The sequence below is a fragment of the Pygoscelis adeliae genome, unplaced genomic scaffold (assembly GCF_000699105.1).
Source record: "Pygoscelis adeliae isolate BGI_AS28 unplaced genomic scaffold, ASM69910v1 Scaffold22, whole genome shotgun sequence".
Classification (NCBI taxonomy): Eukaryota; Metazoa; Chordata; class Aves; order Sphenisciformes; family Spheniscidae; genus Pygoscelis; species Pygoscelis adeliae.
The window spans coordinates 2,743,461-2,770,161 of record NW_008824350.1 but is presented as its reverse complement, the minus strand read 5'-3'; the positions used below and the strand labels follow the sequence as shown (position 1 = coordinate 2,770,161).

Genomic DNA, 26,701 nt, shown 5'->3' with positions numbered 1-26,701 from the left:
TCAACACTGTCGTGTCTGACATGTCTGTGTGATTCCTTCTTAGAAGACTTCCAATAACAGAGACTTTGCAGCCCCCCTGGGCAATTAATTCCAGTGCTTCATTACCTTTACAGTTAGCAAGTTTTTGCAAATACCTAGCCTGAAAATGCATTGCTAACACTTCACCTCATTACATAGTGCCCTCTTCATCACAGAAAGGAGATAATTCCTTTTACATTTGTTTCAGCCTTGTACATGTTTGTAGGCCTTTTGCATACTGGGATTTCTATCTTCTCTAGGCTAAAACGACCCTGATCTGATCAATCATTCCACAAAGGCTGTGTCTTCTTGACTCTGACTATTCTTATTGCTCTCCTCTGGGTTTTCACCATTTCCACTTACTTTGAAAAAGGGTTCCTATTAGTTGATGCAATAAGTGGCAATAAGCAATAAGGCTGCCAGAGTGAAGGCAGTTAAGACAGCGGAGAGCTTATATGTGCTTTCCAAGCTGTAATCTTCTGCATGTATCTGTGTATGGTGCTTACCTTTTACACAATACCATGAACTCAAGTTCACCTTGCAATCTACTATAAGCTTCCAGAAACTTTTCAGAAGAACTGCTATTAGGCCAGCTTGTCCCCATCCTGTATTTATGCAGCTGATTATTCCTGAAAAATGTCATCGCTTGCACCTGTACCAAGTGCATTACATCTGGGTTTTTTTTCAGGCCATCTTTCCAACTTGCCTGCATTAATTTTATTTACTGTCTGTCCTGTCAGTCTTTGATGCAGAAAGACCTTAGTCTAAAATAACAAATGCAGTTTTAAGGAAACTGACCTCTGCACTATTAGCTTTTAACACTGTGAGGACCTTTTCTAACTAATCTACATACGTCTCTAAGGCACCACAGTGTTTCTTCACTCTTTTCTGGTGTTAAGAAAGCTGGCTGCCCAATTACTTCCCCCATGCTTTGTTACATTCAGTTTTGTCAAATGCAAAAGAATAAACAATGTACTTATCTATTATCAAGAAAAAAAAAAGCTTTTCTGCAGGCCAGTAGGAATTTATTCTTTTCCAGTGGATTTAATTGCCCACAGTTTCTTCCCTTATTCAATGACAAAACAACAGCAGGACAAAAACCCTAATCAGAGGCTCTCACGGGACATGAGCAAAAATTACCTGTGGACAAGGTTCACAGTGGAGTGAATATGACTGGACAGACTTTTGCAGTTCAGGCTGCTATGAGGGACTGCATTTATCAGTTGGGACATAGCACTGTATAATCCATTGTGTGAACTCATGGAATCGTGAGTATTTGGATAAGGATGAGAAATTCCAACCAGTAATTCTACCTTGACAAAGTGCAACTAGCAGAGATGGAAGAAGAATTTGAGATCAGTGATACAGTGTGAAAGAATTAAGAGGCAGGAAAGAAACAGAACAGAATCAGTGAAACAACACAACTGCTAATAGTTTCAGAAGAGGGCTGGTAAAGAACATAGTTAAATCTGTGCCTTAAAACCATAGATGTGCACAGGAAAAATAACATCTAGAGAGATCTCTTGCTTTGCAAAACATTACAGTTCTATAGTGGTCTGACAGGATATTTTTTGTAGGAGAGAAAAGATATTCTTCGGCAGCTACTTTAGAAAACCAGTAATGATTGTCTGGACAGAAGTGTTGGATGACTGTTTAACCAGGGCATCTTCTGAAGGAGAGGTTTCCCAGGCATGTGTTATGTGCAGGGGAATCCACACCTACTTGTCAGGGTCTGAGTGCACCAACAGGCTCAGGCGGCCCTGACCGTCCCCTGGACGGCCCCCCTGCTCCCACCTGGGGGTCCCTCTGAGGCTCAGCCCTGGCCCCAGCCCTGCCTGAGCCGCATTGAGGGGAGGCCTGAGCCCTGCCCTGGTCCTCCTGGACAGACCCCAGATTTCAGTCCTTACCTTGCTTTGTCGCCTTGATCTCCAGCTGGTTGATGGACCTTGTTACTGCTGCCGCCACTCAGCCCTCCTTGGCAGCTGTGGCTAAGAGGACTGACAGCCAGACTTGGCCTGACTTTCTGGTTCATTTTTTGGGAGTTAATGAGAGGAATATTTTGCATATACAGAAAAACGCACAGAAGAATATCATGCCCAGACCAGATGTTCAAACTGCTCTATACTAATCCACACCGAGTATCAGAAGAGAGGTGAATAAATCCCAACACAGTAATCACTGTCAAGAAGAGGGGGAAGGCCACTGTACAACAGGCCTAATTTTTAGTAAGTCTGGCCCATAAATCACCAGGATGCCTAAAGCAATACATTAACCCCTCTGGTATGCCTCTGTATGTTAAATGAAACATAACCCCCACCAGAAGGCAGATATTCTGTCATTCAAGCCTTAATACTTTGATCTATCCTACTCATCAAGTGTATGAAATTATGTCAGATTTTTTTTTTAGAGTGTTTTTTGATTTGGTTTGCTCTTGTGGAGGAAGATCTCCACATGTGTGGGCTCCAGGCCTGTCTACTGTAATGCTTTGTTAAACCACTTATGATTACCATCCATATTTACACTGCTGTTAATAACACTGAAATAAAAAGTTATTGGCTGAATCTAACTCACTCCTGTTCAGGGTATACAAACATACAGCCACATGCTGTACCTCTATTTTGGTGTATTAAATGCTGCTTTAAAAGCATTGTAGCTTCTCTGTCATATTTTGTGGATTATTTACCATTTTTGGTCAAAAAAGATTTACATGAGGAAACAGAAAATTCCCATAGTTTTCCACGTATCATTCCAGGACCTTTATTTAGTAACTGTTAGCAGTGAAACTGCAAACTCTGTGATACTTGAAGAAATGGTCAGCCATTAGTTTTCCTGCTCATGTATCTGTGGTGGAAGAAAAAGGCGAGGGACATCTACTGGTAAAGATCATCACTTTCTTTGTAAAAAGAGAACAGAGACATCTGAGAGCAGGGGTGTAGGATGGTGAGTCATATGCAGCTGCCACTGGAGTGCTCAGTGCCTTGCTCCCACTGAAAATCACTACACACAAGTAACACTGAGCATTCAAAGCCCTGTTTCTTCAGCTCTTACAGCAGTGGGAAAAAGTCCTCCTGACTTTTGAAAGCTTTGGACCAGGTCCTCCAAATAGAAGCCCGTGCAAATCCTCTTGGGAACCCAGGTTTTAATACTGAGAAAGAAAACTGGTGCACAAAAAGAAAATGGGTGCAAAAGAAAACTGTCTGCGTACATTATAGGAGAGGCGATGGCAATATGCTTAGAAGAAAGTAGCCCCAGTAGCACTAACAGTGCTACTTGGAGAGCTGGTGAGGTAAAAACTTTCCATTCATCTTTTAAACAGAAATCTTATGACAGCAATTGTTAGAATCGGAATGGCAATATTTTTTTCATTTAAGCATTTGTTATACCAATCTGAAAGCAGAATGGAAACTGACTCCCACACCACAATGCTGGCCTGTGGCCAATTACATCACTTTTTGGCATATTTTTAGACAGGTCCCCCAACTCCTGCTTTGAATGAGACGTGTTGATTTCAATATGAAACACTGCATAGCTCTCCTCAGGTAGCCCACCAGGGTTCCCCACAGCACACAGCAGGTATAAAATTTCTTTTTGTAGTTTGTTTCTGTTATGAATCATGGCCCATCATCAAGAATTTAATGCTCAGCCACAAAAAGCACCAAAGACTTGATCACTCGCTATATAATGGACTCATTTTTAAGTGAAGACTTGCAAAGACGCTTAAAACCACAAAATGGACTTGGCCCTTTTTGAGATTTGAAACGGAGCATGTAACAAATAGCCAAGTTATTAACAATGCAAAGCACAGAAACAGAGATTTTAACCCTACCTAACTGGTGTTTTTCACTATTTCTGAACTCATTGCATAGATTTAGCCACACTGTCATAAGACCTCTTACATACAAGTTAATGCAGCACTAAATGCAAAATACATTTAAAAAAAAATGTTCATTTTAAATAAAATAGTACTATATACACACTTATGTGACAGCAGAGGCCAGCTCTAGCTTTTGGAGAAACACTGAATGAAACATTTTAGTCATTAGTATAAGTATGCTCTCTGGATGCCACAACTTCACATTTATACACACTGGAAACTGACACAGCCCCAAAAGAAATTTGTCTTCCAAGAAGTGTCATTTTTATTTCTCTAGAAGAAAAATTATTTTAAGTATTTGTGCAAATCCACTCCCTTCTCCTGCTTCTTCTCTTCACAGTATAACAAGGTCCACAGATTTTGCCCCCCGCTGCCTGCCCTGGGGGCTTGCTGCTGAGATTGCTGGAACTCCACTGAAAATCTTTCAGCTCTAAGCATGTACTAAAAGCCAGAATTACTCCCAGTTTTAAATGCCTTCACTTAAAGCATGTAATCAAGTCCAAACTCTCTGCCCAGATAGATAACAACAATGTTTGATTTTACTTACTTCTGATAAAAGTAAATACAAAAAGGAAATAAAAAAAAATTAAATTTGTTTCAGCAAAGTAAATAAATGTGCTTAATACCATGATTATATATGGTTCACAAATATGTTGTACTATGCTTCATTTCAGTAAAAGTTATAACAAAATATCATGCTATAACCATAAATGGAATAAACCACACTGAAGTTGTTTATAAAAAAAATACATACACCTTTTCCATCATACTGATATCACTATATTATTGGCCTCTGACCTCACAATCTAGATACGAAATTCTAATGTTAAATGTATTTAAAATTTCCTTCTCCCCTCCCACTGTATGCTGTCTCATTGGCATAAGAATATAATTATCTGATATTGGAAATGTATATGGGGAAAACACAGAGAGAAGTTAGTGTTTGTTTTCCCATAACTGCTACAATCCCTCCTCCCACCTATCCCCTTCTTCCTCAAAATTCGACCCCTATCCTGTAAGTAGTAGGTGTTAAGACCAAAATCCTATGCCCATACTACATCATCACTAAAATATTTACTTGAAACATTTGCCTGAAGGCAGACTAAATTCCTCTTAAACTCCCCACAGTTTCACTGCTAGAAACTTTGCTGGGATATAAAAATCTGAGATGCTGTGGAGACTAAATTCCCTTCATTTCCCTCAGGAAAGGGTGGTACCTCTCTTTTTCTAAGGGGGAAAAAAAGTGATTTCTTCCTACACGCTTAAATACTGTGGGTTTGGAAACAAGTATTACTTTTAAAAGTTGCAAAACCGGGAATTAGCCATTTAGAAACATAGCATAATCTGACAAATAAGAAAATGAAAACAGTGAAACAGAAAAATCTAGGAAAAACTACACTGAGGATTTGTCCCAGGTCCCAGATCAACTAGCAGAGAAGAAAACCAGTTCTTGGCCCTGAAGTCTTGAACCTTCAAAGTGCTGAGCAATATGGCCCAATTATGCAAAATCTGTAAGCACATGCATAGCATTGAGCATGTAATGTTGACAATAGTACTCTAATGGTTAAAATGAAACACTTGTTAAGTGCTCGATCAGATCAGTGCTCAGCTTCATTTAGGTTGGATCAAGCTGTAGCTGCAGCCTCAGTGACAGCAGAACACAAGTAGCTTTCTGATTGTCCCATAAGTCATCTCTAGGGAGTGGGAACATGGCAGGAAGCATACAAAAAGAAGTCCACATGGCTTGATTAACACAACTTAAAACTTCTGTTCGCAAATGTTCCTAGAATGGAATGGAAATCTTCACCACTCTCCTCCCAGATCCAAAGGATGCAATGTTGACAGCGATAGATGGACACCATGCACCCTCCGTGTCCCTGTGAGTTGAAGACGTGGAGTGAGCTGGTATGTTTGTCAAAAGGTTGTTGGGGCATACACTTTTTAGAGTGCATGTTTCCTGGGAAGGTCTCAAACCAGTTCTTGCCCAATGGCTAGAAAGCAATCCTGAGCAGCAAACTGGATTCACTGATAGAGAGAGGCCAGCCCCAATCTCCACAGGGTGAAAGGGTGGACCAGCTGTATTTGAATCATGTGTTTTGATAAAGATTGTTGGACTTGGGCTTCGTCTAAATTCTCTTACCACCTGGATAGGCATAGCAGTCCAAGGGGTGGCAAGTATCAGGGTGATTTTGGAAACCTTGTGGTGAGCAGGTGTTAGACCGTCACATGGAGTCTTCCTAAACTCTGGCCTAGATGAAGGGTGGTTCTGAAAGACAAATAGCTCTGGATTTAAATCCTTGCTCGTGACCTCATTCCCACTAGCTGAATTTTCTCTTCGGGTCAGCACAGCTGGGGACAGCCATATATCTCTGGAGACAGTCTGCTGGGGAAGGCCAGGACACTTAGAGGAAGTCACATGAAATCTTGTGATTTGAAGGGCTGGAGATCCACCTGAAGGGAAGCCTTGTTTTGGTTTCTGGGATCCTGTTGGAAGACCAGCTGGAGTTTCAGGCACCTTCTCTAGTTGTGGCATGAGGAGACTTGAATGAGCATGACTGCTTCCATGGGAATCTGCTCGAAAAGGCTTTATCGTCAAGCTGCAAGTTGAAATGTAAAGCTTCATTGAAGCATGGAGGTCTGGCATTTGGACATTGCATTGGCTACAGCCTTGTTGGGATGGGAGAGAATCACAAGGTTCCAGGGATGCACGCAGATTTTTGCTGTGGAGTGTAGAAACAGCTGGAATAGCAGACAGATCAACGTCTAGGCGTGATGTCCAGCTTGGTGGAGCTTTGCAGGAAAGGACATCAGAGGGCAAAGATACAGCAAGCTTCAAGGGATCGTTTTTTTCAGGAGAAATATGATGAACACTTTTTTGTCTTTCCGAATATTGCTTGTAAGATGCAGATGTTGACTGAGTGCCGGAAGGCCCACATCCATGGCCCTGAGGGTCCCTGGGAGGACTGGAACACCTGGATGTCTCATCAGAAGGATTGACGCAGTGACTAGCGCTCCCAAAACCTTTCCTCCGGTCTGTGTATGCCAGGACGACATCTAGCCTCGAACAGTAAGCTCCAGAAGACACACTGCTTGGTGGTGAGCTGGCATTTCCTGGAGCGAGCTCTGCAACTGATTGACCAGTGGGAGGATGCCATGCTGATGCTGGCATCTTTTGAAAAGGCCTATCCCGCACAGCAGATTCAAAAGGAGGAGGTGGGGTCATTCTGCTGGAAGACAGCATCACTTCCACAGTGGAGACATAGGTTGCAGATGAAAGTTTGCAGCGATGGTCCCTGCATGACATTCTGAAGCTTAGTCCTAAACGATGCAAAAATCAAAGCCACAGAAGCTTGCCTTTCCCCCTGTTTTTAAAACCAACTCCTAATCCTTTTTCCTTTGGCACTGGAAATTTCCATTCTTCCTCTGAAGCAAAGGAATGAGAGATGAATAAACATTCTCCAGGAAAAAAATTATAGACTAAAAAAATCCACATTCAAAATAAAAACGCACAGCTCTTCTAATACTGCGACCACCGCCTGTCACGTCTGCAAAGTGATATGAGAGTTGGATGGGCAGAAAGATAAATTACGGAGCATGAGGCCCTGCTCCCTGAATGTTCTGACAGTGAGACTGCAGACAGAGTAGGAAGGAGCCAAAAACGCCTGCCAGAGACAGCCTGCGAACTCGCTGTTATTTCATCTGTGAAAAAAAGGAAAGCAGCTAACCTAAGCAATGCATCTGCTGCCGTGAAAAGGTTAGAATGGAGCAGAGCGTACTGGACGCTGCTTCTGCTCAAAGCAAAAATGATTTTTTTTCTTCGTTCAGCTGTTGCTTGTCTGCAATCAGAATGGCAAGATCTCAGTTCGCAGGTCTTAGGAGAGTTTCCTACAACAGTTCCATGCAATAGCACAACTGAATTCATAATTAAAAAAAAAAGAAATTAAAAAGATAGTTGTGTGCCTCATTTTCTCCACATGTGCTCTATTTTCTTTAGCATAGAACAGTCCTAGGCTAAATTCTGCAGAAATCCTTCGAAGGTTTAAGTAACTTGGATGTAATATAAGATGCTGGCATAAAGTCAAACCTGTCACACTGGCACAGACAGCGAATGAGAGAGCAGTTCTCAGTAGTAGTTCTTAGTTTAAAACACTTCTCTGTTGCCTTCTTCCTTCCCCCGTTCCTTGCTGCTGGGGGAGAGATGTGGTCTAAGGCATATGAAGTACTGGGAAAACAGGATCCAAAACTTATGGAACGACAGAAGCTGCTTTCTTACACACATATTTTGCAGACGTGCAAAGTGAAATGCATGTGACTCAGCTTTGCCTCAAACACAAAAGCCAGAAGAAACACAAGGGGTGGAGAGATTGTTTATATTTGTTTGCCTGATAGGAATCTTTTTTGAATGTGTGTTTGCTTTTGTCCTTTCTGAAAGCAGCAAATGACAATATTCCCATTGGGAAAGTGGTTTGGGAGTCTTCAATTGGTGCCTTGGCTGAATACTTTTTGAAAACATGTTTGAAAGGACTGCTTTCCTACCGTCCTGTCTGTCTCCCTAGGGAGCAGAGTCTGCATCTCTATGCAGCCACATTTTAACTCCATATAGTAGTAATAGAGCTCCATCCAAAAGGGACAGATTCCTCTTCCAATTGTTCTTCAAATGCAGAGAAGTAAAATACAAATAGTGACTAAGGAACCTCAGTTCACTGTCAAATTGTATATACTGATCCACAAGGCAGATGGTGGCAGCTGCAAAGGACAGCTTTGCGGTTCTTGCTATTTCTCCCTCATTTAGATGGGAGTCCTGCAGCGCAGGAATAACCCTTTTGAAGAACGGTCACACGTAGAGATGAGAGAACAAAAGCAATGGAGGATATTCTGGGAATACAGGAATTCCAGCTGTAGAGGAATCAATACAATGTTGCCTTTTCTATTCAGGGCCAGGCTGATGCACCGCATATTAAGGAAGGACTAGAATCCAGTAGAAGGTAAATTCCTTCCTGTTCTTCCATGAACAGCAGCAAATGAGCCTCTTCTTGCAACGATTTGCTTTCTTTATTGATTTCAACCCATAAATTCTTCAAAGATACAGCTTATTTTGTATTTAAATACATGTATTCTCTGTCTTCTCAGCAGCATAATAGTCTAAACCTGCATCACTCTGTATTTATACTCACTGTGGACTGACACTGATCTGGACACTGAGATGATTGCCAACATTGCCAGGTATTAAATCAGTGAAACTGACTTAAATACAGCAAAATGTGGTTTAAAATGAGCAGGTAGCGGTAGAATTCGTGAAGTACAGATGAGAGGTGCTGTCACCAATACTCTTTAGCTCTGAGGCAGGCTGATGTTCCTGGGCAGCTGCCTTTTCTTCATGGTAGTTTTGCTCAGTGTCAGCTGTGGGTTAAAACCAGGATGACAAGAATGGACAACGCAGGAGTGAGTCATCATGGTGGAGGAAAGCTAGTAATTCCTGAAAGGAAAGCTGTTCACAGTATCGGCCTGATCGGTGCATCCAGAGTAGTGAGATTTGAAACTCATCCTGAATGCTCACAGCTCATTGAGGATCTGTTTGTTTGCATCCTTGTATGTGGACAAATTCAGTCTCTCTTCTTCCCACCTAACAGCACTTACATGTTCCCTGGATTAAATTTGAGCACTAATCCGTAACAGCCTCTTCCAGGCATTGTGGTAGCTCAGTGATGGTAGGGACTGTCAGTGAAGGAGGAGACATATGGCTGACTGTGATACACAGATAACCCAATTCAGAAATCCATGGTGTTCTGTAATTTCCCTGGTAGATTGCAGGTAGATACTTGGTCATTGACTACAATATCAGAGACATTTGTCTATATGGTCATACCATGGTGACCTACTTTTCCATTTTATAACAGTAACTCTGTGAGCACGCAACTGCAATTCTTTACATGCACAGACCTCTCACAAAAGCAAGTTCTTCAATCAGTTGTAATCTTCTGAGGATTAAATATAAGCAAAAATGAGAAAAAAATATTTATGAATCCTCTTTCCATAGCTAGAGTGTTCTTTTCAAATTGAGTGCTCTTTTAAAAAAAGAAAAAAAATCAGATGCACAGGGTGGTGGAAGTAACATAAAAGCATATGATGACTGTGGCTCCCTCATTCTCTATACCTACATGGACGAGAGCAGCTTGTCATTACACCCCTCTGTTTATTTTCATGTCATTCTACCTGACCATAAAATACCATCTGTGTGAGGGGGTGCTGGGAGGGACAGACAAGTGTCTGTCAAGAACACTTCACTGTTCCACCTTCTGAACACTTACAGTAAGAACAACTGAGTACCAGGCTCCTTAGAAGTTCATAGAGAAAATACTACAAGACAAAGATTCTGGTAACAGAACTGCCCTTCATGGTCCTCAAGGTCACAGCCTTCATTCTCAGGCTTTGCCTTGGCTGAAGAAACTTGTGGTAGAGGCAGGCACTGTGGTTGATCCTACCAAGAGAATTTACCCATTCTATCATGAACACCCATCCCTTTTGTGGCAGTCTACCTCACAGCATATGGCAATGGTAAATTCATCTGAATAAAGCAGTAATGTGAAGTACAGTTTACCTGTACAGAATGTGCTGGAGGCATACTGAAATTGCCAGGTGCAACCCCTTTCATGTAAGAGTAATACAGTCTTTTGCAGCCAGGACTCATGACTGAGGGGCAAGAAGAAACACTAACCCACAGTAACTTTGTATGTATTTACCTCTGAGGTATATGGAGCAAAGCAGATGCCATAGTCACAGTGCCTCTGCATGTTGGCTGATCTCCATTTCATGAAAAGAGAAAGAATACAGTGGCCAAAATTCTACAGAGTTTAAATTTTCCCTGACGATGCTCCCCACGCAGGAGCTTAGCAAGGATGTATCACTGCTGGGTAGGGACTTGAGACAGATATAATGCAAATTGTGCCGTTTGCTAATTAAGCAACAAATAAAAATTTTTAACAGGCAGAACTATGTAATATTTTACTCCAGAAACATGAACCTAGGTGAAACTCACTTGGTTTCATGTTTTGGCACAAACTCAGTATGCAGGCCATACTTGCCAAGGGTGCCAATTGTAAGGAATTATGAAGATATGCATTTCCTTCAAGGAATGAGTAGCAGAAGGCTCCAAGCCCATGTGTCCCAAAGGGTTAAGTATCACTGCATGGCACAGTTCAGGATCAGTTTTCCAAAAGATTTAGTGCCAGTGGCAAAGCACTGGTGGACAACAGATCTCGACACAAACTGAGAGCCATTATATTATGCTGCTAGTGGTCTTGGAGAATTAAGAATTATTTTTCCTTAATAAGAAATGATCCAGAGGTACAGCCTCCTTCAGCTTTGCTTCAACCCTTCTGTTTGGCAATGTTCAACCCATCGATGTGGTTTGTATGCCAAGTCTCAGCACAGTTACAACAATCTATCAATCCATGAATTTGCACAGAGTGACTGGAAAAGGCTTCTGAATTCTGCACTAAGTTTTGTAATAGCACATGTCAGGCCTGAAGCTGGAACCTTTGTAAATAGTTCCATGAATCCAGGAAGCACAAGAAAGACAAAATATAATTTAATATTGATGAAAAAAATCTATTTCAAGAGCTGCAAAATGATGATAATAAGAACATCCTTCCGTCTCTTTGCATTAACTACATCAGCTCTCTCTTTTCATGAGGCCTTTTTTCACTAGCTCATCTTTCTCTACTGCATTAAACAGAAACTAATATTCCTTACAATCAAATTCTTTCATAGTTGCTCTCCACACTGCTATAAAGTCCCTTGCAGAACTGAGAAGTCAATTCCTTTTCCTGGATTAACTCACACTGCCAACATTCATTTTCCATTAGTTGCATTTCCCCAGCACTAACCCTCAGCCTAGGGTGAGGTTTCCAGCAACACTTGCAAAGTAATCTCCTGGTCCTCCCTCAAACCCTCTTTACAATTTCCTTTGTCTCTGAAGCCTACAAAACAATTTGCCAGTAGCTAAGCAGTTGGTATGCTGCGATCTGTTTGTGAAGCTGACTAATACTGGACTGTTGTCTCCCTCTTCTGTTGTGATTCTCATCTGTTAGCTCTTATGTTTCTTTGCAATGAATTATCTTTCAGGCAAGGATCATCTTTTTGTTTCTGGTTCCGCACCTAAGGCCCATAAGAAAGGGGGGGTCTTGTGCACTTCTACGGTCTCCAAGTGATACCACAATGCAAATAATAACAATAAAAAGAGTGTACTGTCTATACACAGACCCAAGGATTTTAAGTTGTAGGTGAACAGTAGTGCCCCTTTTAGTTTGGAAGAGTTCAAATACTTGAAGAGTTTAACTGCTTATTTCTAATTCACATACCTCCTGTGAATTCAGGAGCATGTCCAAGTGATCCCAATCCTTGTAGAACATTTGTTCTTGGTGTATTTTCTCCAGCCACTCCTTCTTCTGTTTCCATTCATTGTATACATTTTCCTTCTCCTCCAACAGAGCCTGTAGCTTCTGCTGAATCTGAACACAATTTCCAATGAAAAACTCATCATAGAATCATAGAATCATAGAATACCAGGTGGGAAGCGACCTCAAGGATCATCTGGTCCAACCTTCTTTGGCAAAAGCACGGTCTAGACAAGATGGCCCCGCACCCTGTCCAGCTGAATCTTAAAAGCGTCCAAACTCATGTTGGTCTTTACACCCCATGGGCCAGGGTAAGGCAGGAGGAGAAAAGATTAAGTGGAGTGGTGGATAAGCCCCTTAAATTGCAACAAAATTATAAAACAGAAAAAGGTAAAACCATTTCTAGCACTTATATTTGGGCAGAGGGATAATCAGAGGTGCCTCACTTGAGGAATGGAGGAGCGCTTCTTACAGCATATATAGCAGTCCAAGCCAAGAGCAAAGGTAGGTAACTGTTTCTCAAGTGTACCTTCTAGAATCAAATCCTAATTCTCCCTTATCTTTAGTCATAACGGTGCAATTATAGCACTTCAAATTGGGATAGGACAGATACTTAAATAAGTTGTCAACATAGCATATTCTCCTAATCAGTGAATGCATGCCTCAATGTTAGACTTCATGTAATTTCAGCTTCCAAACTCTGTATATCCACAGGCCTTCTATAAATGATTTTCTCCTACATTTTTCTACAGGCAAAGGACTTTACATTCAGGAAGATTTCTAGTTACTACAGTAATACATTGCAATATTCAACAAATTTTCAGGAAATAGCTTGGTCAGATGAGAGAGTAATTTGCACGAACTCTGCAGTTTTCTGAAGATATTAAAGAGACACGGTAATGAATTGTCAGGGGAGAAGTAAACTAGTAGGTACTGGAAAAGAAATAATGCTGTGAGAATCTTAGAAGCTATTTGTCTTTAAACTGACATTTTGATTTCCACCTTTTGTTTCCGGGGAGTTAAATATACTAGCATAATTCATTACTATAGAAAATGTTTAAATTAATCTTTAAACTCTCTCATACGTTGGAGTGTTTTCATTCTTTGGTTGACAGGTTTTTGTCCAGCCTGGTCTGGTATGGATATAGCACTGTAATGTGAAGCATAGTATTTGTGTGAAAACCCAGTGTGAGAAGTGGGTAGAATTATCGCCATTGCTCAGAACATAGTGAACTTCTCGAATAAGCCCAGCTTTGCTGCAGTGGGCCCTCAGGAGATGCTAGCACTCATCTACTGCTGAGGTAGGAAATGGAACAGATGTTTTTGTGCCCAAGCTAGGTAACACACTGAAGCAAATGTAGGTCATGCATATGGATATGTGTGAATGTATACACACATTTGTATGCTTCAGTGCGATATGGTATAGAATGATAGTTACACTGGTGTTGAGTAGCTGAATGTGTGTGACCGAACTCAAATGAGTTTCAATTACCTCTTTTGATCCTATTTCCTCATCTTGCAAGAGTGACTGTCCTAGCTGTACAACATGATTATACTTCTCTTCTCGTGCTTCAATCTCTGCCAGTAGCTGTTGATGCTGGGTAAGTCTCAGGCTGCTAGTAGATATGTCCCGAATAGTCTCCTTGGCTCTCATTTCCCTTATTATTTCTGCTGTCCATGAGAAATAGTCCCACACCTGGAACCCAAGAAAATGTCAAAGTTGAAGTTAGAGCTCAAGCTTGGGTTATCAGACAGGAAAATCATAGGCTGGCTGTTCAACCCTAAGTGAATAGCAGGTAATAAAATCGCAGAGAAAGAAAATATTTAATTAGGGCTTAGAGTACTTCTATGAATTTTAACAAGGGTGGATAACATGACTGCAGGACTTTCTACATATTGTGTTAAACCATACATGTTTTGTAATATCACAATCATAATCAAACTGTGTCATATGACATCAATGACAACATGATATCATTTATTGCCCTTTAGTCCATCATTCCTTAAGTGTTTTCTGGTGTTTTATCCTTCACAGAGGATAAAACAATATCACCCTATTTTTCTGTGACTTAGCTTTGGCTAATACAAGTTTATTTGAAACTTAAGTTGTACACATATTCTAAAACGAGAGTGAGAATTTTCGGGTGAAAAACAGATGAGCTCACTCTAGTGGAGTTGGAAAAAAGGCAAATCACAGGTCAGAAAAAAATGCTTAAGCATATCAGGTATGCAGCTTCAGCTCCTGGTTTGTGGAACTATATGACTGAGATTGGCACAGAAACACAATTCTGGAAGGAACAAGGATGTAATGCTAGTTTACTTTCAAAATCTGATGAACTGATAAACATATTTACAATATCTTAAAATGTCTGAAGCATTTAGCTGAGGCAATTAGGAGCAAGAAAATTCTTAAACAAATCTCAGAATTATTTTCTGATTGTGACTGAAGAAACTTGTGCAAGTAAAAATAATTTGACATTTTCTGTGTGTCTTGCTCTGCACTTGATTCTGCACCTTCAGCAGTCCACTTACTTTAGGCATCTCATTTGAATCTGTAATAGGTGTTGTGCTCTTATGTGTCAGTTGCTAAAAAATAGGACTGCAAGGGACTGTACTGGGGATTATATAGGATGATTAATTAAGTTTTGTTACAGTTTAATTGTGTTTGGATTAGTTGATTCAATTCTGAGGTAGTAAATGGTCTTTTAGTTTTTAAGTGTGTTTTAAAAGACTGTTATGTATAGTAAGTGCTGAAGAAAAATGCTCTTTTACTGCAGAGAACTAAAAATTTTCTCTTGTGAATGGTTGCTGGCTTTTCTGCCAGGAAAAAATATTTTCAGAAAAGCACCACAAAGTTTAAAATGGCCAATTTGGGGTGCTAAGACTTTAGGCTTTAAAGCCAAGATATTCTTTTCTTAAAGCCAGTGAACACAGCTACTAAATGACTCTTCAAAAGGACTGTGGTCCTTTTAAAGGGGCCCACGTAGTGCACACGTGTTGGCATCATTTTGATTTGCAGAACTAATTCACACACAGCTGGATGTCACTGTAGACACTGACATTGCACTTGGCACTGCAAATGTCTAAGACTCCCTGAGATTTTAAGCTAAGCATTAGCAAAAAATCCATAAATCTCGGGATATTTAATGCAATGGAATAAGTCAAGAGCCAATAAGAGGCTATTGGACTGCCACTGCCAGCAACATTCAAGGATAGACTAGGCATCAGTCTGCAGGAAACTCCTAAGCAGAGCCTGACTGAGACCATGCAGATCCTAGCACAAACTTCAGAACAAGAACCTCAAACCATTCAGAAATACTTTGAGTCTATGTCTAAATTCCTCTTCCTTGACAGAGTTTCCTGGAAGATTTGGACCCCTCTGCTGTTACTGTGTGTCGTCAGTTAGGGCCAGCTCTGCTATTTAATCAGACTAAAATCGTACTCGATGGGATGCAAGGAGATATACTAGATGATTGTGCAGAATTCTCATTTCATGGAAAGGCTGATTTGTTTTTGTTTCACTTCTTAATCTGTGTACAACTTCATAATGAGAAAGCCCCATGGACTGCGTATGAATAATACTAATGTAAAAAGTACACTGAACAGCTGTGACTAACATTAAGTTTGTGGACCTCTTGGCACAGCTGAAAGAGGAAAGGAGTAAAGTTGCCTCTTTGCACTCAGCAATTCAGGGAATGTTCTGCAGCAAAGCAGAAGAACCCTAGAGCTACTGAGATTCTTATGCTTGTTAGACATGGCTGTATAACCCTGCCTTGTCCCGTCTGGGCAGAAAGATGAGCTTACTGAATTTGTGGAACCAGCTCTTCGCTTCTTCCGGAATTATTGTCAGGAAAGGAGGTGAAAATTCAGAGGATCAGGAATACTTCTTGCCAGCAGACTGACATCAAAGAGACAGGGAGATGCCTAAGGCATAATCCCATCTAGGCATGTCACTGAGAATACAGTCACCTGTTTTTTTCATTTTGTTTTATGATGTTAGGAAAGCAGCTTAATGACTGCATAGCCCTCTGTTAAGTACTGACAGATTTATATATTTTTAAGGTGTTCATTGCTTGTAAATTTACCAATGCAGATGAAAGGGCACACTGCCAGAGTGAGAAATGGGTTATAGATTTGCCATTCAGATCAAAGGATGCATCACAGATTTCAGACAAAATTCAAACCAAAGGTATTTTGTATGGTTCCAGCAATAAAAAGAAGCACCTCTACCAATAGGACATTTTCTATGTGAAGTCAATAACTAAATTTATGACATAAGTTATGAAACAAATCAATAACAAAGTGAACTCTGGCTGACTATGTTTTAATGGATAAATGGATGGATGGATCCATCAAGATCCATCTCCTGATGAAGATCCCCCCAGCCTGAACACTTCCAGAATCTAATGTATGTTAGAAGAATAAATACTAGAAGAAGTTTGCCTTGTTCTTACTATCATCCCTAGATCACTCTCAGAAAGACAGCGGACAAATGAACCTTTCACCTACATCACTAGAGCCACTCTAAGTGGCTTAAGTCAAATTCTAATTCATTTTATTTCCCCATCAACAGTTCTGCACAAGATAATGGATTCTTAACAGTTAAAAAACAAACCAACCAAACCCTCAAAAAACCAAAGAGCCATAAACATCCTTTATCTGTAACTGTACAATATATTTTTGGATTAAATATGACCGGTAATGTTGGTTTGAACACTTTTAAGAGACTTAAAATGGATTATCCTAACATGCAGAAGCCTCTCATGCTAACACAAAAGCATCATGAACACTCTATCGTGGTCTTGATCCCAGCTCACAACCTTAAGACAGACTTATGGGAAGGTTTTTTCCAGGTAAGCATACCCTCGTAATTCTCTGCTTCCCAGCAAACATGGAAACAGAATGTGAACTACCAGAGGTATCTTTCATTGACACTGAAGTTACACTTGGAACAGTTCAAGAATACAAAGAATGTAAAGGTATTCTAGAAATCTACATTAGCAACTTCCTCCATGATAAGAGGGGGGCACCCTTGCTGTTTTAGTACCTGCTAATGCAGTACTTGCAGCAATAATCTACTAATTTGCAGTGGTGTAGCTCAAGTGCGTTCACTGAGACTACTGACATTTGCAAAGTATTCTGTGGCAAATCGTAGCTCAGTGACCTACTAAGTTCTTTGGAGAGAAAAATACTGTGCATTGCAGATGATGATATTATGCTGATATATGCATGTCACTGCATTTAAGCAACTTGAGAGATTACTGCAGAGACCAGTGAGTTGTATTTGACACATTCCATGAAGTAAGTTAACTGAGGGTTATTGCATGCCCTGAGAGAGAGAGAACAAACTTTTAGCCATTATAAATGGGAGTCTAACATCTATTTTTATCACTCTTACTCAGTGGGAATTCCAGTGTTTGAAAAGACTACTGCTCCTCCTGCGAACTGATGACCATTTCTGACAACTATCAACTATCCCATACACAGCTGGATACAAGCTTCCCTTCCTACAGAAGGTAAAAGATCCTTATCCTCTAACACCTTTCTAAATAGCTACAAGCACTTAAATACTTGATTAATAGCACAGCACCTGCAGCCTTTTACATCAACCTTTGCAGCTTGGAAGTACGCTTATGATTCACACACATTGAAGGCAGCTTTCCCCTGTGTACCAATGGACAGAAGGCAGAAGTGCTTACATGTGCCTGAAACTGGTAAAGCTTGTACGCTTGTTCCAGAAGTTTCTTGCGCAGTTCCACTTTAGACTTCAGGGCCTTCCAGCTGGTCACTATTGCCTGCTGCTTTGCTTTCAGATCTTCCACCTGCTTCTTTGAGCAATGGGTCAGCACGTGATCTGCAGAGTGGATCAGCTCCTGCAGCTATACGCAGGGATGAAAGAAGAGGGTAGGAAAGAGAGAGTCATAGAGATCTAGCTAATATCAGAAAAGTTATGATAACAGCTATGTTAATTGTACATAAAACTACAATTCAAGCAACATTTTCTGACCTAACTTTTCTCATACCAAAGTTTCCCTAATTTCAGTTCTACGGAGTAACAGTGACATCCAGTGTTTGCTAAGGCTCATCACAACGGTGTTTTTTCAAATAGGCAGGCATATATACCATATTACATTATATACAATTACATATATTACCATATTACAGGCATATACCATTTATTACATGAGTAATGCAAATAATAGCTAACCATACCTTGTTTTCCCAGTGACCATATATATTAACTGTGACTACATTCTCTTCATGCATACCTCATGCTTTTTCACCTTTAAAAGTAACAAGCAGCTGGTGGGATCAATTCTAGTGTTATCTGCCACAAGGCCAAGATACGAGGCCACTGATAAGTGATACTGGGATAACTACTTCAGTAATCTCAATATAACACATGCTGTGTTAACTATACCATTACATTTATTAAACAAAGGGATGAAAAGAAAACTCATACTAGTTTTATTGGTCTAGTTGAAGCTAAGCAAATCTATATAAAAGGAAGCTTTCTAAACAACAGCTGTTCTCATCAGCTGAAACTTTTCACAAGTTTGTATAATGAGCCCTATCCTTCTTTCTCACAGTCCAATTCCTACCCCTCTAAACTTCTTGAAAATTCCAGACTGCTGCCCCATCCTTCCTTCTATAATTCTCTATAGTTAATCAATGCATTTTGTGTTCAATGAATATTCAGTTTCTCTGCACTTAGAACAGATTCTGGATTTTTCCTTGTAATCACCTGGAACACTTTGAAGAAGGTGGTAAACACATCATAAAGCCTGGCATAATCATACATTTCAAACAGTGATCAGAAATATCCCTGTGAATCACTTCAATAGTCAGTGCTCATTATAATATGTCCCTTATTTGTAAGGTTTTAAATGACCTACTTTATCATTGCCATCAAACTTTGAACATATTAAAAAAGCAAACAACTAAGGAAGATCCTTAGAGATTTCCAGGCTTTCACAGAGACCCTGTAATAATTTCGTTCACAATACCAAATTATTACTATGACTGTCTTGGAAACTTGAATTTTGGCTACACATTAAAGACCACAAATGACTTTCATTACCTGCTGCTCATTCCCAGAGAGTTCATGCTCCAGGGCCACGTGGTTCCGGAGCTGGGTTTGCACACCTCTCGTGTCCTTAGCAACATCATCTGGAATACTTTTGGATTTCTCCTAGAAGGAAGAAATCAGAGAAAGCTTTGTTACTTTCTACTTTCGAGCAAAACACACTACAAGCCTACCTTAATCATTTTGTGTAGTGCAACTCATACTGCACAGTTAAGGACATCCTGGGTTACTCAACTATGATAGGTAAAAGGAAGCTGGAAAAATCTGTCCTAGTACATCTGTCCTAGTAACACACTTGTAAGTATCTTAGTGATTAAGCTACCCAACTGGACTGTGAGAGATGAAGGTTCAAGTCTTTCCTTGATCAGAAAATACAGGAGAATGTCTTACAGGCTTTGAGTTGGGAATCAACCTTGAATAGCTACTGCAGTGACATACAGTGAATTCTTGAAGTAGCGTTAACAACCAACAGTTTCAGGCCATTTTTTGGGATACAGGTGGTCTATCTGTGAACCTCCTTTAGATAAAAGTTTAGTTACACATGCTTAGGAAAGATGAGTTAAAAATGGCATATATGCAAAGAAAGATTACTGTAAAGATGAGAGAAACTGAGAAAACATCGCATAGAAAGAGACAAACATTTATTTAGCTCAACAAAGGTTCTGAGGGGATTTAGTTGCTACACAGACATGCACTGGGAACACAGCAAGCAAAAAGAAAAGGCATTTCAGCTGGAGGACAACACTGTTGCTAGAATAAAATGATTAGAAACTTGCTCCAGGTCAATTTAGGTGAAAATTAGAAGAACATTCTTAACCATTGGAGAAGTGCATTTCTGTAACAAATTCACAGGCTGGTTTGGGGTACCAACAATACATCTTGGTGAGGCGCTGTGGAAGGACATGCATGTTGTAGTTGCCTATGACATGATGGCACTGGAGTTGGTGACTTAAGCAAGATCTTCTAGTACAGTGTTCCTTTGAGAAATGGCTTTCCCTGGTAGACATCTGACCAGGGTACACAGGAAGGGATGGGCTAGATGACTGAATTGCTCTCCCACTTAGTAGTGAAGCTTATTAACAAGATGCAATGTAAAAGTGTTTATTGGTTGCCTGGGCCAAACTTGGCATGGGGATAAACCAACCAGCTCAGCTGGTCTCTGAACTATCACTTGTCACTGCCACAGAATTAACTACTTCATAATTGAAGTTAAATATGCACCAGGTTCTGAAAACCCCAGCTGGTATACAGTGAAATATTATGACGTTTGATTTTCCATTCACAACAAGGAAAGAAAACAGGAATAACATAGTTGAATAAGGCAGCCTCTGCCAGCACAAGCAAGTAGAAAATCTACCACATGTAACCTAACAAAGCCCTGTTGCCTTGCAAACAGTGGAAGCTTTGTTGGATCGCTGCCTCCTGTACACATCTGCGTTAGGGAAACCACACCTCTCATTACAGCAAGGATGTGGTTTCTCTATGAAATTCTTCAGGATGCTCAGATAAAACAGAAGCTTGAAGATTTTCATTGGTACTTCTCCCCCCAGTTTTCACACTGGGACTGTTTGAAATTATTGCCACTACTGGGCACTGAAATGAGAGGAAAAGATTTTTGGCCCAGCTTTTTGCATCAGGTCACATGATTGCCTGACAACCTTCCAGGCTAATGGCCACTATAATCCAGACAAATGCCTTTTTCACAAGACAGTTCTTTCTTCAGCACATAAAGCTACAATGGTGTACAAAGAACCACCACAGTGGGGCAGTAAACAGATTCTTAGTCAGGCCTGATGACTGCAAACAACATTACTATATGCATTGCACAGTGAGACAACTTAATTCAAGCCCTCGTCTTCTCAGCTTATCCCACAGATCAGCAACTCTAGCTGCACCTAGTTTCACCAATGGTTCTCATAAGGTGACCAGTCAGGCATCTAAGGATTACCCAGGATTTTTTTTTTTTTTAACACTTTGAGTAATCACACAGGTTTCTTACTGAGATTTTTTTAGAAGTCAGCAGTAAACACACTGAGAATCATACGAATACTCCACAAATTAAGCTGAAATGAAGTTCTCATTATACAAGACTTCCCCGTTATTTTTTACCTCAATATGTGCCAGAGCATCTGTCAGATCTTGGTAACACTTGTGAATTGCCTCAGCATCTCTCAGCCGCCCACCTCGTAATCTGGTAATTTCCAATAGCTCCTCCCAGGAGTTCCTACAAGGGAGAATGGGGAAAAGAACCATGTAAAACATTCAAACTAGGAGTAAAGGAAATTAACAGCCTGAAGAAAGAATGAAAACAAGATGTCCTCTTACTTTGTTTCTCACTCCTGCCATTAAATTCTGTTGGAGTGATACTCTGAGGGGCAGCATGTCTCTCACCCTACTCTGTCCATGTCCTCCTGTCTGCTCCAGGCACTTAAATAGATGGTCCTACATAAGGGTGCCCCTCTCCAGTATGCTTTTCAGGTTTTATATGCAGGACTTGGAGGACTGAGTCAGATCCTACTATTCCTTCATGCTTCTCTTTTGGGCCAGTTTGGACCGATGCCAGACATAAGAATCTCAGAACAACTTAACATTGTTCTGCAGAGCAGTCATGGGATTCAAACTTGAAAATCAGAAGCAATAAAGAAGCAACTAAACTCCTAGCCTTTCAGTTAGGTGATCCTGTTTCAAAGGACAAAGGAAGTTCACTCATCCCATACTTGTAAAGCACCTCTGGTGCAATTTACAAGAAGCCAAATCAGCAAGCAGATAATGTCTGCATTATAGTAGTCTATTTTTAAATGAGACATGGCAGGAGCTCTGTATCAGTGAGCAAACCACGTATTTTGCAGTTAAAGAATTGGGAGGACATGCCTTATCCTTTTCTAATTCCTTCTCACTTCCTCCTCCTCGAGAGTGAATTGGAAGGACAAAGCATTATAGAGCTAACACAAGTCTCCTACCTTAGCTCTTTCTGCTTCTGCCGAATTTCCCGGGACTCAGAATGCCCACAGTTCAGCAAGTTGTCTGCCAGCTGCTGGCAAGCCACAACTCTTTTCCCAGCTGCTTCCAACTGGTGTCGGAATGTGTCATATCTGGCACAAAGTTGCTTTTGAAGGAAAAACAACAATAACAAAAAGGCATTTTGAGGGCTCCCTTTTCCCGAACATACCTGCTCAGTTATCAGAGCACAGCCAAAAGACACGTAATAAGCTGATCATATTTGGAGATGGAGAAACTGCAGAGAATGACCAGATTTTACCTCCAAAGACCATGAGGAGCTACAGACTATTAGCAAAACATGAGGTTTGTGATGCAGATGGGAGGCAGAAACGTTATTACCGGGATAGAAACAAACATTCAATGTACAATGAATTTCAATTATTAAATGATATGTTTTCACTTCATGAATGTAAATATGTATTCATTACTATAACTGAACAATGTAGTCCAATTTTAAGATTTAGGCCACAAGATATTTTGAAGTAAATTATAAAAATGAGGATTCTGAATGGCTATTGATTTTGGACGGGCTGACATTAAATTAGTTTCTGTGCCATGTGAAAAGGTATAGCTGTAGATGTCTGTATATCAGCATTTGTGACGAGAAAAATCCTTCATGGACACCACACTGAAATATCTGGTTATTAAAAATAGAAAGGAGTTGCTCTCTGAAGGCATAGATATTTTAGCATGCAGTTGTTTCACGCAGCTCAGCCCCCATGGTAACAGGATGTTAAGTGTTAGGCAATGCTGCCTGCCTGTCATAACGAGTCAATCCTTCCCACTCGCCCTTCACCCTTTTCTCTTCCCATCTCCCAGTTATTTATACTTATTTCTTACTCTGTCTTATAAGTTTTCAAGGACAACCTTAGAATCTTTTCACAGTCTTGCTACATACAGTTTGGTTGATTTTCGATCTGTTACTCAAAAACTCACCAAGACATGTTCATAATCATTTCCATAGTCTTCAGAGCTGGCTGTTTGTTTCTGCTGAGTGATCCAGTCTTGCAGATCTTCATATTCTCGTAGAAACTCATGCAAGACAAGAGTCTCATCCAGCTTCTTCCCTCTGTTGGGGGAAGGAGAAAAGAAAATACAATTAGACCAAGGGAATATAAGAAGAGGGCAATCAATAACTTTCTTCCTATTAATCCCCAAAACCTCTCACCATCAAGACTCATTCTCTTTAATGAAAGAGCTGACTTTGTTGCTCAAGATTGGAAACTACGTTTGTAGGATGACAGCTGTCAGCCAGGTCAGACTTATTGGCTGAGCTTCCCAGAAAAGCACTGTGCCTAGCTGAGCTCTCTCCCTGGTTTTGTTTTTTGTTTTTTGGTTTTTGTTTTTTTCCTTCCCATGAGAATACCCTTAATTTTTTTCCAGCTCTGTCCTGATCTGTCTTTCTAAACATAATTATAGTACTTATGAAAATGAGAATGAAATTTTTCTAACTGAGGATGGTGCACCAGGAAGACAAGTGCTATGAAAGCCACTTTATGCAGTTCTGTTCATATTGCCTGTTCAGCAAAATTGCTGCAACCTGCTGCATATTTGTGATCGTCTAGAGTACCTTATAATACAGCCTGACATGTTACAAGCCTTCCACAGTAAACAAAACACCAATTTTCCATCTGCTAACACTGCCTGGCCATTTTGCAAATATTCCAGGGAAGATGAACCTGGCTTCCCTGTTTGAATCACAAATGCTCATCACAAGAGATGTAGCCTGCTGAGAGAGTCCAGCCCGCCAAGAAGAATGCAGATCAGAGGTACAAACCAGAGCACCAATAAGGCATCATGAGGCCCAGGTTAACATTAAGCATGAATGAACACAAAACATTTCTGTGTTCAACACACACAAGTGTTTCGATATTTCTAGATTGAGTATTTCTTGTTCTGAACTTTTCATTCACAGGATTTTCTATTGATGCTTTTACTTTTTAAATTGTAAACAAGAATAAAAACAAAAGGTAAAATATCAGCATTTCCTCTAGGCTTAATTATTCTAGTATTCAGACTCATTTATTTGTTACTCTGCTTGCAGAGCCCCATTCCTTTTCTGAGTGAGATTTTTGTGGAGGAAAAACCTAAACTGTTCAGACAGTTGTTCCTTCCTGACAAGAAACCATAAGTGTTTAAAAACCCTGTGTACAAACAAACTGTCCTGTTGTAAACATCTTACTGTAACAATAACAGAAAGGAAGTGAAATGAAAAGTAAATGACTCATTCAAGAATAAAATCCTTCCTATACTAGCACAGCCACTGGGCATAAAGATAAGTGTAACTGTAATTGTCTCCCTTCTGCTATGTAATGAATTAAGTCATTTTCAAGCAACATCAAGAAAACCTTTTAAAAACATTTTTTTCCTTTTGATAGCAGATTCCAAATACCTCAAAGGCAAGTCAGAATCCAGCATCTCAAGTCACTTTACAGGAGGATGATGAAAGGTAAAGAGGAAATTTGGGGGCTTCAAATCCTTAATATGTAGCAAAACCCCCTGAATAAAATGTAGAGTTCTTGCTTAGCAATAATGAAAAGCTCATAGGTGCACAGAATTCTAATATAGAAACAAGCAATTTCCTAAATACAATTGAAAAAAGAGGAGATAATGGATATGATCTAAATTCTAGTGAGGTAACTGGAATTAGGATTAAATTATCCTTTATTGACTTCAGTGGGCTTTGAATCAAACCTAGGATCCAAGGGGCAGTTCTAGTTTATACCTTGCTGCTGCTAGTTCCTGCAGCTCCTGGAGTCTTGAATGAACTTGTTCCTTTGGTCCATCAACCTCAACATACTGGATTGATCCCACAAGAGGAAGAGTTTGGGCACTTTCACTCAGTTCTTTCATCAAATTTTGGTAAATGGCAATCTCATGCTCCAGTGCCTGGCAGAGAAAAGAGTGGATTGAGAGCCAGTTGTCCAAGATATCCACTGTTTGAACTTTTGCACCAGCCTATGGTGTAGTCATTGAGACATTAAAAAAGGAGAAAAACTTTCTGGAAGCATGTGACGTTTCCAAGACTTGATCAATTTTAAATCATTTTCTAGCAACATTTTTTGGAAAAAAAAGTGTACATAAATTCAAACAAATTAGGTGAATAAAGATAATTAGAAATTCCTGATGCATTATTAGGCAGAGAAAAGTATTCCTGGAATAATACTCTAGCTGTATCTTTGATTCTAGGAAAAAAAAAATAAGGCTTCTGCATGCATCTGTTAAGACTGAAAAGCAGGTATCAGATCATAGTCAGTTTTGGCCTCAGAAGAATAAGATGAGAATATTCACCATTCTCCTTTTCCCCCAAACTACTTTTTTCCCAACCATATTAGTGAGCTGCATTTATCTCTTTTATCAGCCCATTCACATGTAGACATACAACAATGTGGAATATCTTGTAGATGGCTGGACACTTAAGTACCAATGAGATAGACAATTTTACAACCATAGACAGACCAGAAGATCAGGCCAGCATACAGAATTTAAACAGAGATATACCTTATGTTTCTTGAGGAGTTTCAGTGTTCCATCTTCATCCTTACCATAGTCCTTGCTTGTCACAAGTGGATGTTTTTCTGCTATCCAAGCCTCCAGGTCTGAAGTATTCATTAAAAACTATCAGTTAAAGAGAAAGCAAATTAGTTTCTACCTCAACTTTCAAAATACTCATGTCATTTTTTTTACCTAATAAATTCTAAAAGAAGGGCACACTGTAAGATTTACTGTAATGTTTTATTAAATAACAAATAAAGAACATTTAATCCCAAGAACTACTACTCCACACTGTTCTGTCAAATCATACGAGGATGAAGGGGGCCACAGATGGAAGGCTTCAGTGCAGGATAACTAAGGTCTTCTCCAGGCATCAAAGCTCTGGCAGTAAGTTTCAAGTTCTCTCACTTTTCTTTCTTCACATCACTATCCTTACTTGACTCTTCCTTTACCTTATTCACTAAGGGCAGGGGCTAACTGTATAATATCAGTGTGATATTTCTCCTTCCCCTTCCTTGGAAGTTCAAATCACCTATAAAAATCAGGCTTCATAAAGGCTATAGTATGGACAGCTTTTTATAGATGGAGGAAATAAGAGCCAGATGACTAAATTCTCTAGGGAACATATTTTAGGTGAGCCTGTGAACTCTGTGCAAATGCTGTTTATGTCTACAAAACTGCATGTGTTATCTGAATAACTGCAGTCCTGCATGACCCACTGATGATAGAAAATTTGGATTATCAAGATAAATATTTGCATGCAATTTTTTTTAAACAGGCTAAACATAAAGGTCCAGTATCCTGTTGAAAATAATAGGGCCAAAAGTCCTA

General features: G+C 40.0%; 1 protein-coding gene across 1 annotated transcript in view; it reads right to left on the bottom strand.

The window, feature by feature from the left end:
• Positions 1-26,701, bottom strand: part of SPTBN5 (spectrin, beta, non-erythrocytic 5) — a 97,194-nt gene that overhangs the window by 41,719 nt on the left and 28,774 nt on the right. Inside the window, 9 exon segments of the mRNA XM_009319218.1 lie at positions 12,253-12,402; positions 13,781-13,984; positions 17,988-18,167; positions 19,370-19,480; positions 21,485-21,599; positions 22,336-22,481; positions 23,312-23,444; positions 25,101-25,264; positions 25,877-25,993. Of these exon segments, the coding sequence (XP_009317493.1) occupies positions 12,253-12,402; positions 13,781-13,984; positions 17,988-18,167; positions 19,370-19,480; positions 21,485-21,599; positions 22,336-22,481; positions 23,312-23,444; positions 25,101-25,264; positions 25,877-25,993 (1,320 nt within the window).